The sequence below is a fragment of the Apteryx mantelli genome, chromosome 22, assembly GCF_036417845.1.
Source record: "Apteryx mantelli isolate bAptMan1 chromosome 22, bAptMan1.hap1, whole genome shotgun sequence".
Classification (NCBI taxonomy): Eukaryota; Metazoa; Chordata; class Aves; order Apterygiformes; family Apterygidae; genus Apteryx; species Apteryx mantelli.
In genome coordinates this window covers 6701021-6715226 of record NC_089999.1, presented here as the reverse complement: position 1 = coordinate 6715226, position 14206 = coordinate 6701021, and the positions used below count along the sequence as shown (strand labels likewise).

Genomic DNA, 14206 nt, shown 5'->3' with positions numbered 1-14206 from the left:
CGCTGGTCCTTCCCTAGCGCCAAGGCTCCTGTACGGTAAAGTCCTCCTTTGCAAACAGGCAGGTAGCTGCAGCCAAATAGGTAGTTGTCCCCATAGTGGGAAGATTTCAAAAAACATCCCTAACCATGTCCTCTTTTAACAGTTTGAATTGTCACATGCGGAGAGGAATTCGGGGCCTGGGTGAGCCTGGAGGCAGAGGTGACATCAGAGCCAGTGCGAGCGATTTAAAGACACCGGATCTGGAGGAGGCAGATGATCAGGAGGTACCGGGGGAAAGGGGGATGCAGGGAAAGGGAATAGGCTGGAGAATGCCATGTCTTAGACTGGACAACTGGACATCCTTGAACTGTGAGAAAACTTAGGAGGAAGTGAGGCAAGTGATGGTAGTTGCAAATAATGATGAATTTTAATACACACTCTTAAGCATTGCAGTAGTCCTTCTCCGGCTTTTTCCCTGCTTCACACAGTCTGTTGTAGCCAACTTTTCTTCACAGTGCTCTGTCTTAGCTGAAGGAAAGCTGTGACATCTCTAAATATCTATATCACTTTAAAACTCCTGGAGGAATTACCTAATCTGCCATAGCCATCTAGTGCCTGTCTGTGCTAGGCTTGGGTTGCAATTCAGAATGCTTACATTGCTTGAAGGCTTACCTAGGCTTCTTCAGCTATTAAATGCATCACACCATGGAAGGTAGGACATGTCAGTCTTTTTGTTAGTATGGCTGGAAATGCAGAGTAGTGACTCAATGCTTTCTAGAGACAGATCTCAAACTCTTGAAATAATAGTCCTGCTTGTTGAAGCATGCAGCAGTATCTGGGGAAGAGTTAGTCCCATCATGGGCGAGGAAATTGTCAGATTTGACTTTACTTAACTGAGGCTCATTTGTTCTGTGAACCATGACCAGAAATGGAGCCTTTGTGCACAATTTTAAGAGACCTGCGTAGGTATAGTGAGAGAAAGTTCAGATGTCAGGAAAGAAAAACTGCTGCCCCAATTTCAGGAGGCAGTTTGCTTGAACCTGCTGTAAACTTTGTAAATACAGGACACCTGACATCATATTCATTTACAGTAAGTTTATTTCTCAGTGCATTACATGAAAGGTCTTTGGTATTTGTGGGTTCTTGAATACTGCTCCCACTCTGCTCTGTAAGAAAATGCTGAATACAAAACATTCCTTATACAGTAACAAAACCCATAGCAAATAAAGAGAAATAGATACCTTGAACAATAACATAGCAATATGAAAACAGATAAGTAACCATGCAAGAGGTGGAACAAACAGGTTGTGGTTTTTTTCTCCACTGGTGAAGTTTGACAACAAACATTAGAACCTGCCATAAATGAGTTCGTCATGTCAGAAGAGATTTATTTTTGCTCTAAGTTAAGAACTTATACGTGATCACAAGACACTGTGTATGGCTGCCCTGTAAGAGACCAAATGGTTGTATAAGCTTAATTACAATGAGAGATGCTGGGACCATTTGCACACATACGAAACACACTGATATAAATAAAAAAATACTGTGTAAAGTAACTAGTGAAAAAGTTAACATTTCCTTCTATGGCTGGGAACTTGCTTTGTGGACAATTATAGCACCTTAGAATTGCTTGATTTCAAAGCAATCACAGAAACTGCAAGTAGTTTAAACCCCTTTACCATCAAACACCTGAATGGAATGTAATAATGATAATAATACAGAGGCTGCAATTGTGAAACAGAGAGAATTTCCCGTAAATTGTATTGAGAAGTAATTCCAGAAGCTGACTGTCTTTTGGAAGCCTTGTCACAGTGGTTTGGTTCTTACATTGAAACAGTTCATTGCAGAGGCTGGGACTGAACCAGAACCCCAGAGCCAAAGTTTCAGGAAGTTGGTGACTGTACGGTCTGCTCCACTGCGAGCAGCACCAGCTTCTGCTAGCTGAAGATTTGGATCTGATTTTTATGGCCTGTCCCTGCTCCTATTAAAGTTGATGGCAAGATTACTATGGAGTGCGGTGGGAGCAGACGAGGGCTTTTCTCTCTAGTTTATTCATTTCCCTGGGTTTCTATCAGTTCTTTACAGTAAGTGCAAATTGGATACTCTGGAGAGAAGCATTCTCCGCCTCCCAGGAGTACCAGATTGCTGGTGAACATCAGGGCGCACAAATTACAAAGATTTTAGGTTGTGCAATATGCTGTTGCTGCTTCTGGTTAGCTCAAGGCAAGGAAAATGCATTACTACTACCAGAACCCATCCAAGTCAAAAACACATTGGAGCGCAAAGAAACATTAAGAATTTCAAAGAAGTCTTAAAAAAAAAAAAAACAAAAAAACACACTATGGTATTGCACAGTATGCATGTAAGATAAAGCACTAAACATTTCAAAATATATTTCTAAATGAGCACGCATTCAAAATAAATCCACTCTAAGTTACATAGACATGGCAAGATGCATATATGCCCTGGCTAAAATGAATCTTAGTATCCTGCCTAAGATGGAAAATGTGGTTGGAGTGGTTTGCTTAGTCATGAATATCATTAATTGTTAGTGTGTGAGGCTGTGTTCACCTTTAAAACATATTTAAACTGGAACTGCACAACAGTGTGGTCCGACTGTTGTGTAAGTAGTGAGGAATGAAACCCCAGCTGACAAAGAAAGTCCATTTGCTATAATCCTGCTATCACCCAAATTAAAGATACAGTACCGCATTAAAAGAGAGATGTAGCTAAAGAAAGCAAGAAGTGTGGGGAGCAAAAAATTACATAGCTCGTTATAGGGATCCAGAGAAGTCCATAATTAGAACTGTTGCAGCCTGAGCCTAACCAGTTGTTTGACAATCAGTTTGGCAGGATTAATTGCAAACAACTTCAATTAAATTTCCTTTCATCTTGCCAGTAATTTGTTTTAAATAATTTAAAATCCAAAATCCTAGTCAAATGTGAATGAATTGAAGAGAGCATCAAGTTAATGCAATAGTTTTGAATTCATGAAGACAAACTTGGAGAAAGGAAAATTTCTCTTTTAATTCAGTGTGAAGGCTCCAAAAAGTGAAAATGGCCCCATTGGACTCCATCTTTCCCAAATTCATACCTGTAGCTACAGGACCACTGAAATAAAATTTTACAGTTTCCCTTTTTAAAGACTGCATTTGTTTAGTTTAGTTCCTGAAACTGCCATGAGGAAATCTTCTTAATGAGGAGAGAAACACTAGCTTGCATCTACTGCAAGACAAACACCTGCTGAGCATCTATTTTTAGATTAAACTGTGATTTCTCCTCAGTGTTCAGGGCCCAGTTTTCCAATACCTACTAGTGGGCATAATGGGTTATTGCCTTGAAGTCACCAAATATGACTTGTAATATCTGTAAGATCAAGACCAAGACGGTCTCTATTCAACAAAGAGGTAATCAAGTATTTCTTCTAAATTCCCACATGGTAATCAGCCTGTAAATGGAGAGGCATGCTTTTGTGTGTTTAATTCTCGAATGGAAAGATTATTCCAAGAATAAATCAGTGGCTGCACTATGGACTTAGCTGTCCATCAACAGAAGCGATGCTCTCAATTCCCTTTGAACTACTGCCTGCGAGGGAGTGAATGGAAGGCAACAGGCTGCTTCACAGCACCTCAGTCATTCATCAGGTATTGCAAAGCTGAGCAGTTTGTGACTCTTTTTAGACTGAGAGCTGGTTGCCAGCCTTCTTTAAGGCACTCATTTAATTCAGCATCGTTTATGTACATAAACACGGGATTTAGAGTTAGCATTGGATTTGAAATTAAGATACATTCAAAGACCTTATTTCATTGTCCCATAAAGATTACCAATACAGGACCCCTGCTCTATGTCAAAACCTGCTTCACTCGGGCAGTTTTTACCTTCTCTGAAGTAACCCCCCCAACTTGTTTTCTGGTCTTCTGAATATATCATGATCCAGCTATAATTTAGAGTACAGGCAGACAGAGGAACGCCGGAGCCTGAAGCATAAGCTCTTGGCAAAACTTTACATTCACTTTAAACATTGGAGGCTTGGAAAAAGAGAGTACCTGATTGTATCTTGCCTTCAATTCCCAAAACTTTTGTAATGCTTTGGGCTTGTTTCTGTGACATATCGAAAGGCAAACCTGAGCATATGGAAGCACAAGCTGAACTATGTGGGTTGACTACAGAACGACATCCCACCACTGGCATTAGCCAAGCAACGCTGGGATTCGAAAGCGGGGCAAGTAAGTGCATTTACTTCAAAGCTTTCAAGCCGGTTTAAACCAAGGCTGTTTTTTACTTAGCTGTACAAGCAGGAAAAAGCTTCTCTGTGAGGACAACTTTCTCTGCTGCTTGCTTGACATCATTAACTTATACCATTTCACCTGTTTGGGGGGAGATGGTTGGACTTCTAAAGAACAGGGCCGAATTAACACATATGGTGAATTTAGTCATTCTGAAGTAGCTTTAACTTCTTTATTTCTGAAAATATAATGCTCTTCAGAGGAAAGATTTGGATGTTCTGATGTCTCTGTAGATCTACCACATTTTCAATGTATCCAGAAAGCTAATGATGTGATGTGTGGCTAACGGCGGTGGGCAGAGCTCCTGCCTTCTAAGCCGCATTTCCAGCAGCTTCCCACATGTTTTCCTTTCCCTCTGAAATATCGCGTTGGGTGATAAGGGTTCCTGAATACATGGACCATACAGTTGTTGGTCTTTGCCACAGCCTTTGACAGAAGTACTTGCAGGAGTACACATTGTCTTTTTCAGAGAGCTGTATCTTGCACTAGGAACTAGGTAGCATGTGACCAATTTACCTTACTTATGCCATAAAATGACAATTTGTTCACTTTTCTCCTGGGCTGGATTTAAAAACCTGACGGAACGGTAAAAATATATATATATTTAAATAGAAATAGTACCATCAGTTCATTATTCTCACCCTTTCTAACAAAATTCCTTGTCTACATGAATGACATCGACTTGTCCAATTTGGTTTGCACAGCTGGTATAATGATTCATTTGTCACTGAAGGGCAGGTTCAACCTCTTAAACCTGGAAACTGGGACTTTCCCCAAAATAAGTTACTGAAAAAAGTAAAATGACTTTGTATTTAGCTCCCTAGTGCAAGATAAGCTGCTGATAAGACTCTAATCCCTTAGACTGTGACTTGCCACTACACTGTCTCAAGATTCAAATGCCTAGCATCTACCCACAAGATAAAACAGTGTCAAAATACTTTTCCTTATTGATGTAGAATTAAGAAACTATTGCAAAACATCTTTTTCTGTGAATATTTATTACCAGTGCTTAAATGATTTTTTTTCTGGATGTATGCACAAACTGAACACAATCTGAGAAAATTCTTGTGCAATTCCATCATATCTGATAAATACTGCTATAAATTTTCACAGAAATGATTCTAATATCATCTGAATATAGATAGAGAGTCAATGTATGACATGATTTTCACCAGAGGTCCGTGCTCAGCTAACCATGGATAGAAATAGTGTCTTTCACATGCAATCAACAATATGCAAAGCCTACATTTTGATGCTCACGTCCCAAGAGTAAACTGAATTTTCAGAGTAACTATTTTAAATGTTCTTTGAATTTCCCCATCTATTCTTTGCTTAAGGAAATCCTTGCAGGTGAGGTGGCACCTTCAACTGGAAGTCAGCATGACAACACCATATGAAATAAAAGCAGATGCCAACCAACTACAGCAATGGAAAAGGCTAAGGCTCAGCTTTGAGTCTTGATGGGATTGATTGTCTCAGTCAGTTAAGCAGTGCTTTGACTGAGTAACTTGCTTGGGTGGTGAGGAAACAAGGGGAAGATTAAACTCTTGGACACAGTCAGGAGGTGTCACTTTTGTAGACAGCTTCTGAGGATACCTGCCATGGGGTATTCCAAAGACAAAAAAATAACAAAATCAAGAAAAATGTTTGTAAGACCCTCTCTGAGCTATGGATAAGACATTCCCTGCAATAAGGGCTTAGTATTGATCAGGTAAGGAAACCTGATTGCCAACACTGCAGCCTCCTACCCACTTCATTTGCACTCTGCAATTAAGCACTAGGATACTGTATCTTTAACTGGTGAACGGGCTTGGAGAACACGTAGACACTCCTACTTCATTCGACTGCTTTTCCTTCTGGCTTCACTGTCATCCAGCAGTGAAGAGAGGATCTGGTAGGGCTGTGGCTGCTGGGGTCCTCCACGTTTGATCTTGATGCTGGTTCGCAGCGGGGAGCCTGGGATCACATCTTGTCCGGAGCCTGGCTCAATGGAAGATAAAGAGTCTGTAAGGAGAAAAAGTCACGGGAGAGCGCTATTTAAAAGGGGAGGCTAAGGAAAGAGTAAATGGGCCATTCTGAATGATGCTTCTTCTGGAAGAAAGTGTCTTCCCTTCTGTTTCCTTTCCAGTCACCAAACAATTGGGGAGCTACACGGTTGCTGCCATCACACTACTACAATATTAGGTCTTTTCCTTCGGCTCTAAACTCTTTGGGGTAGGTATATTGCTGCATGCAGCACAACAGGTCCCGTCCCTACTTGTCGCTCTATTTATAAAGCACTGCTCTTATCCTTATTGAACATCAAGCTGTTTGGGCTGTAACTACTACTTAGCATTGCCCACAGACTCCTGTTATGGAAGGATAAGGCTTCACCAAATGGTCACTGAGAAGTGATGTTCCTGAGGGTTTAAATAGTTTCACTCTTTGTAAAGGTGGACATTTTGAGGCACTGAAAGGACTGAATGACCCACCCTAGGCTACAGCCAAATTAGTGATAAAGCTGGGAATGTATATATTAGCTGTCCATTCTCCCAGCATGCCTCATATTAACACACCCTTCTTCTTTCTACAGTGTCCTGCTCTATGAAGCTAAGTGTACATTTGACTATGGCCACTCTTCTTTTTTCCCAGCAGCCAGCAACACACGCTGCTAGCTCCAGTGCTGCCGCATCATTTTTAATGCCCCGGTTACTTCTTCCTTTTGCCTTCATTGATGGACGTTTGCTTGTTTCCCTGACAAGAGTCCAACCTCGCAAGCCAAACATCCAGCCTTGGTCCGGCCACGTGAGGCAGCATTCCTGTTTCAAGTGAGCAGCTGGCTAAAGAAGGATTTGTGCTGTGTTTGCTGGCAGGAGATGCTGCCAAACTGTTTGGGCTTTCCTGTGTCCTGCCAGGCTGCTCTCTGCAGTTTGCTACTCCGGACCATCTCCAACTGCCCTCCCATTGCCAAGAGGAGGTTTATTTGCTGGTATGTTTTGCCTTGTTGCTTGGGTGGTTGTGGTTTTGGAAACCACATTGATTGTGAAGTTTCTTGGGAAAATGAGAGCATGCGATTGGCATTTCTGCGTGGGTCTTTCAAGGAGGGATGAATTGGGCTACCCAGGAACCTGTGGTAAAATTCTTAACACCTACGGTGGGAACAAGACCAGATAGTTGGTGCTGGCTGATTTAAACCTGTGTGGTGCCTTTCAGTGCAGGAGCTGTCTTTGCTCAAGGAAATCCTGTTTCAGTATTTTATGTCTTTGCCTTTTTTCTTTTTTTTTTTTAACCATATACACATACAGGGATGAACAGAATTGCACAAGGAAAAAATGACTTACTTCCCAAGTTGTTTTTTCTTTCTAAACAGCATTTTTGTATGGCCTAAAATATGTCTTAAGTTAAAGAATGGAAACATTTCAGAAGCATAGAGGATAAAAAAGGAAGTATTTATATAAAGTAACACAACATAGGTGTTTAAGCATGGCCTTAACTACACTGTACAGTTAAACACTACCCATTTTTGCTGATGCAGTTACACTGGTATAAATGTACACATGGGTATAAATAACTCACCTCCTTCCCAAGCAATAACAGAAAGTACATTTATGTCAGTGAAAGTGGTTTGCTAAAATGACTGTTTCAAAATAACAGCACCACACGCCTCATTCTTCTGTACCGCCAAACTGACAATGTACGAAGCGGGTAAAGTAGGCAGTTCTGCAGGGTGGAGTGCAGGGATCCCCTAGTCTAAGCCCCAGTGTCTATAGAAGCTTCCTGAAGAGCTGATTTTTTGCTTTATACTCATCTTAAGCGGATGTACAAAGTAAAAGATAGTGGAGGGCTGGATCTGGGGAAATCCAATACGCCAAGCATCTCTGTGAAATCTGCTGCACTGTACTTATGGGCTGGGTTCCCCTTCACAAAAGAACATACTGGCTCAGCGTGAACCGCTGCCTGGGTAATCTAGTGGACACCTTCCTGGCACTTCCACCATGTTAAAGCAAACAAGTATAAAAACATCTCTTCCTGCCCTTTTACTACAAAGTCCTAGGAAAATGTGTAGCAAACTAGGATTAATGCAGACATAAGGCCAGGGTGACTGTAGTTAAATCATGGGTTAAATTTCCCATTCTCTGATTAAGAGATGAAAACTCTCATTAAGGGATGATGCCACACACTGTACCAGTGATGGTGGCCTCAATGAAAAACTGAAAAATTAAGTTCTATTTGAACAAGGAACACGTGAGTCTTTCTTTAAAGCTGATACTGAAAATAGGTTTTACATGAGTTGCCATCACAGGACCTTCATGGATCATTGGTTTTCAGGGTAGTATGTGGCACTCTTTGGGCTTTCTCTATAAAATAAGCTGCTATACAAGGCAAGCTCCTCAGTGGTATTAAAGTCAGTGGGAAGAAGGTGTTGTCAGGATTAAATGATCTGGCCTAAAGATTTGAACATGCAGCTTCCTGAGAAGCTGGAAGATGACCTGGGCAGCAGAATGTAACATGGCTTGAGCTGCTGCTCATGACCTCGCTCTGAATTGTAGTAAAAATTATCATGGGGGCCATTTCACCTGCTGGTGTAAAGCCAGAGTAACTATTGCAGGTGCGGGAAGCTCTAGGCCCTCAACAATTCTGAGCATCTTTTAAGTCATGTTGAGTACCTAGTTTTGAAAACCCTGGTTAAATAGCTAGTTGACTGGCTTTGAGCCTTAACAGGTGGCTTAGGAGACCAGGAGGATGTGTTTGAACCATCAAGCAGCCCTCTGAATAGATCCCCAGTTGCCTAGAAAAGAAAACCTTAGCGGTGCTTACCGTGAATTCCTATCATATGCTCAAGAATTAATACCCTCTCAGCCAAAATCTTCAGAGCTTCTCGAAGTTGTTGAACACCTTCTCCCTACAAGGAGAAAAAAACAAAACAAAACAACAACATTGGTATATGTTTGCAGAAAGGCTTCTTGTTCATTAAAGTTTGTAATGTTGCCTCCAAAATGCCAAACTATGCAATGTGAACATTTAAAAAAGAAACAAGTAAAAGGAGAGAGAAATTGCAAGGGTTAAATTAGAATTCTGGAGAAATGTCTACTTAAAGAAAAAATCCCCAGTTATTCCCCACATTTGTACAGCATCTCATTCAAAGCCAAAACTTTCAGTTTTGTTCCTGTTTCTGCAGGAGGCCAAACCCAATCTGTATATTCCTGTCAAACCATTAAACCACGCAGCTTGCGGCAGTAACTACTGAACTACTTAGAAAACAGGTTTTGCTCTCTGACGTTTGCTCTGAACATCAGTGAAGCACCTTCGGCTTTCTCTTCATTGGTATACCGGGAAAGAGAAGTTTGGCCAGCACCATCTTGTTGCTGCATTATAAAACTATTTGTAACAGTGACATGCAAACCCATGCTGATGGGATATAAAACATCTGGAAGTAAAGCAAGCAAGCAAGATGTAGGCTGGAATATACCTTTGGAAAGCCAGGAAAGTATGGACAATAGCCAGGTTATACTACAGGGGATGAAATTTTCCCTTGCTGAATTTTGGAGGTTCAGCCTAGTGGTAGAAACTCAACACATGCAGTCTTTGAGACTAGGCATTGCTGGTCAACATTTCGCCTCTGAGTCTAGGACTGGGCTGTGGGTCCTGGCAATTCGGTGGGAGCTGCTGCCTCTCACAGTGCCTCAGCTCCCAGCAATGCGACATGCTGTCCAAAGTCTGTCCACACGCTTTTCCATGCACTCAGGCTGTTGCCCCCATTACCCTAGATATGGGACTCATGGGACAGACTGATGTTGGAAAGATTTTAGGATGGGAGAGCAGAGACCTGAGAACTCCAGCTCTCTGCACAGGCAATTTGATCTCTTCTGTGTATCTGTTCCTTAGAAGTAAAAGGGGGGAGTATTTCCCTACCTTGTAGCACTTTGTGTGGAGAAATAACCCTTGAGGACTGAGGAGATGTTCAGACTGCAGTTGACCATATGGTCCAGCAGATCTCAGAGACCTAGATTTTTAGCCTGTAATAGATTCCCACCCAGAGTTCCCACCATCTCTTCATCTGCCCTTCTAACTTTACACAGGACTCCTGCCTCCCCAAACCAGCTTGGAAAGGAGAATATGGCCATAAGGAGAGTAAAGAGACAAAAGGTTAAGTAAAACAGTAGAAATACATGCTTACATCAGCACCTTTATCACCTTCCTCACCCTTCTTGCCTGGTTCACCCTGAAACAAGAAAGGGAAATTTGTTTTCATGTGAACAAGGAACAGATATCCTGTGCAGGATCACTCATCTTCCCTCCTTCCCTCCAGATAAATTTAAAAGAGGCAAAAGAGCTTCATCAGCAGAAAACAAACTGACTGTCTGGCACTTCAGACCAAGCGCCAAGGTGAGCTAGTGAGCTCTGTTCAGGCTCCTGCCAGCTCCCCGGGGGCATCACCACCATTTCTAACACTGGTGAACTTGGTCTGGGGTCGCCAAAGCCGTAGGATGTTTGTATTGTAATGAAGGAGGGGCAGGCTGCCATGGCCTGGACCCCCAACCAAAACTACACACATCTCATGAAGCTCTCAGTGAGCACCTCTAAGTTAAAACACTGGAATAAAAGCAGTGCTCCCCTCTCCCAAATATGCATGCTTTCATTTTTTATTTAGAACATAGAATCGTCCTTTCTGCTTTCAGTAATTAGTCACATCACTTTCTGCCTCTGAAGATGCTCATTAAGCTTTTCTTGAACAAAGATCCCTATGTTCTGTGAACATTGGTCTGATACACCCCTGTTCTCCCTAGCCAGGAAGTGCATGCATTTCCCAAAGAACAGATGACATGGAAAGAATAAACCACAAGCTAAACATAAGGCAAGGGAAAGGCCTAATAAATTGCTGAATAAAGTAGACTGGAAATGCCTGGGATCCTTAAACTTGCTAGACATCCCAGAGATGTTTGGAAAACAAGGGGGGGATGGGAGGAAGAACTCGAGAAGAGGTTGTGGGAGTTGTAAGAAATGATGAGGTGGAATTAAGAAAGAGCGTCCTTCTAGAGGATCTAGGACCCCTTTGGATGCTTCACTCCAATAAAACCAACTTGCTCACTTTCACCCAACATTCATCTCTACCGTTTGGGTTTCATCCTAGCCCTGTGTGTCAGTGCAGCCATCTCCTATGTGTATCTGTTCAGCTGTTGCCTAGAAATCATTTGGAGAAAAGCTAATCTTAAGAGATTAGCAGCCCAGCTTTGCAGACCAAGGTGCAAGGTGGTGTTCAGAGCAGCTGTTGTACGTTGGGTTGCTTAATAATGTCCATCTTTGGGCTCTGGTAATGCTAGGAATCTTACTGGGGAGGGCGGGAGGAAAGGGACTTCTGTCTGCAAAGGTTGGGCTAGAGGATATCTGCTAGGGAAGCACTTCTCTGTTGGCACGACTCCTTCCTAATTACTGCTCTCCACCTCTGACCCCTCAATAGGACTTTGTCACCGTTCCTTTCCTCCTGTGCACTTCATGCCACTGACTGCCCCGCTGACAAAGCGCCATTAGCAGAAACCAGCCTGGTAAGTCTGCAGGCTCTTGGAGCAGAGATGCCATCTCGTTTTGCACTGTGCAATCAGGATTTCCTCCATGCTGTCGCAGTGCAAACCCTACCAACACGGCTTAGAGCAAACATCCTCCACACCTGAAGAAATCAGTAGGAATCTGTCTGGTCCATTCTCTGTGCTGAATTTACCATACTGACTTCTTGCTCTGGTAGGAAGAGCTGCAGCTGGCAGGACACTATGGTGACAGCTTCCACCCTTGCACCACCCCTGCCTGTGGTGGGCACAGTTAAAAAGAAACTGTGAAAGCCTGTTAGGGCCCTGTCTCATGAACTCTGCATTTCAGCACTACACTAAATATGCAGGAAAACTGTGTCTCATTTGCAGAGGAATACATTAAGGTGAGGTTTCTGACTGAACAAATCACTGAACTGGAGACAGTTGACTTAAGTGTTGTATTTGAGAGAGCTGGTTGAACCAGCTGCACTCCAGCTATGTGGTATTTAAGATGCCAGACATGCCGGGCAGGCACCAAAACCATCTGAGCCTTGCACACACCCGCAAGTACATCACTTACAGGAAATCCCTTAATGCCCCTCTCTCCAGTCAGACCTGCTTGCCCCTGTTGGAAATAAAGTAAGTGTCATTAGGAGATATTTTTCCATTTGACAAGAACATAATGTAATTTTACTAGTGGAATTAAGATGGCTTAATGAAAAACCTTACACTTGGGATAATACGAAGACATTTCTTTCCCTTGACATTATCACTTAGAGACAGCCAAAGGGGGTCATGGTTTCTGTCAAGGATCAGCTCCAAATCCCATCATGCTTTGGAGAAGTTTGGTTAGTTATAGAAATACTCAGCTCAGTACCCGCCCAGTAAGATGATTCACAGTTTTTTGAATTTTAAAGCAGTCAATTACATCGTACCAGGAAGGAATTTGGCTGGAGATTTGTTTCTTACAAAGATACAACATTCTTCTCTCCAGCAAAATGGACAGGCTGCTGCTGCCCCAGACAGCAAACAGAGCTCTGGACACCCACTGAGCACTGATTTAATCTGCCTCCTGCTCCGCACACACATCCCTGCATTAAACCCAACAGCTACTGATCAAAACACAAGTACAGTGTTTTGGTTGGTTGGTTGGTTTTTCCAGCCGTGTTAATTTTCACATTGCTCTTGGTGCCCTTTTTTTTTGTTTTTAAACAGAAACATTTGGAAATGATATGTGTTGGTTTGAGGTGGAATGAAATGCCATCAGAGTGAGCATCTTTTTCCCCCGTTTTCCTCCTCAGCTTTTATTCCCTACCACGGAGCACCCTGGGGCCGGGGCAGAATGCCTAACCTGGAGAACACTTTGAATTATTTCATAGAAAGCAGGAATTGGGGGAAAGGAGGCAAAATTTAAAAGCATCTTTAGAAATCTGTTGAGAAAACAGTCACATATTTATCCTGGCTCTTCCTCCCTAGATATACCCAGGAAAAAAAAACTATCCTTTTGTTCCAAAAAAGCTATCCAACTGGTGTCAGCTTTTTGCAGGATTTGCCAGAAAGACAGAGCTACTTTGTTACTGTGTCCATCCAACCTGCTGCTTTGTATAAAAAAACCCAAACCCTGGGCATCTACAAAAACATGACTACAGAGACTGGTGCAATGCTGAGTGAGTAGCTAGCCAGCACTAGGCACAGCCCTGCGCTGACATGAAGAGCAGCAGAAATAAGGCCTAATTTGTCAGGTCCTCCTACCTTCTTCAATGGAAAATACCTGGCTTCTGCATTGGAGGGAATAAGGAATAAGGCCTGTGAAAAAGCACTGGCAAGCAGCACATCACGGCGAGGAGACGTAACACCACACTCTAAATACATAAATAGGTTGCTCTCTATGTCCACTGGGAATGGGAAAAGATGTTACCCGCTTAAAGGAGATCAAAGGATGTTTAGATTGAATTTTAGAAATATCTTTTATGCCAGTCCCTCCCTCGCTGTACCTCTGCAGATTGCCTGGAGATGGTGTGGAGAATCCCTCACTGGAAGTGCTTAAGAATAGGCTGAGCAGATGTTGACCACGAAAGGCACACACATAGATGTGCCATCTGGGGGATGGACTCTGACTGCCTCAGGTCTCTTCTACATCTATTTTCTATGAGATTAAGCAGGCAGAAGGTATAATAACATTTTCTCGTACCTCAATAGATATTGTAAAACCTCCTCAGCTTTTTTGTTGCACCAGCTGCACAGTTCCTCTGTTCTGTGTAACGCTAGCCCTAATTTGTATCCGCCAAACCGAAAATTGCAGCATGTAGTTGTCAAACCAGCATTCAAATCCACACTCACAAAAGATGTTGTTCTCAAAAACACACAAAACATCCTACAGAAATTCTGCCAGAAAAAGCTATCAGCTTCACTTTCCAAACCAACAGAGGAAGGACCAGA

At 42.4% G+C, this 14206-nt stretch overlaps 1 protein-coding gene across 6 annotated transcripts in view; it reads right to left on the bottom strand.

Annotated features, from left to right (window-relative positions):
- Window positions 1–1059: 1059 nt before the first annotated feature.
- The window catches only part of COL26A1 (collagen type XXVI alpha 1 chain), a 187822-nt gene continuing 174675 nt past the window's right edge, over window positions 1060–14206 (bottom strand). For 4 of the 6 annotated variants that reach the window (XM_013958250.2, XM_013958253.2, XM_013958251.2 and 1 more), the window contains 4 exons: window positions 12348–12392; window positions 10423–10467; window positions 9063–9147; window positions 1060–6269 (listed from right to left, as the gene is read on the bottom strand). In XM_013958250.2, coding sequence (XP_013813704.2) covers window positions 6097–6269; window positions 9063–9147; window positions 10423–10467; window positions 12348–12392 — 348 coding nt within the window. In that variant the 3' untranslated portion in view covers window positions 1060–6096. The remainder of the gene's footprint in view (window positions 6270–9062; window positions 9148–10422; window positions 10468–12347; window positions 12393–14206) is intronic. The other 2 variants (XM_013958252.2, XM_013958254.2) reach the window with 2 other exon arrangements.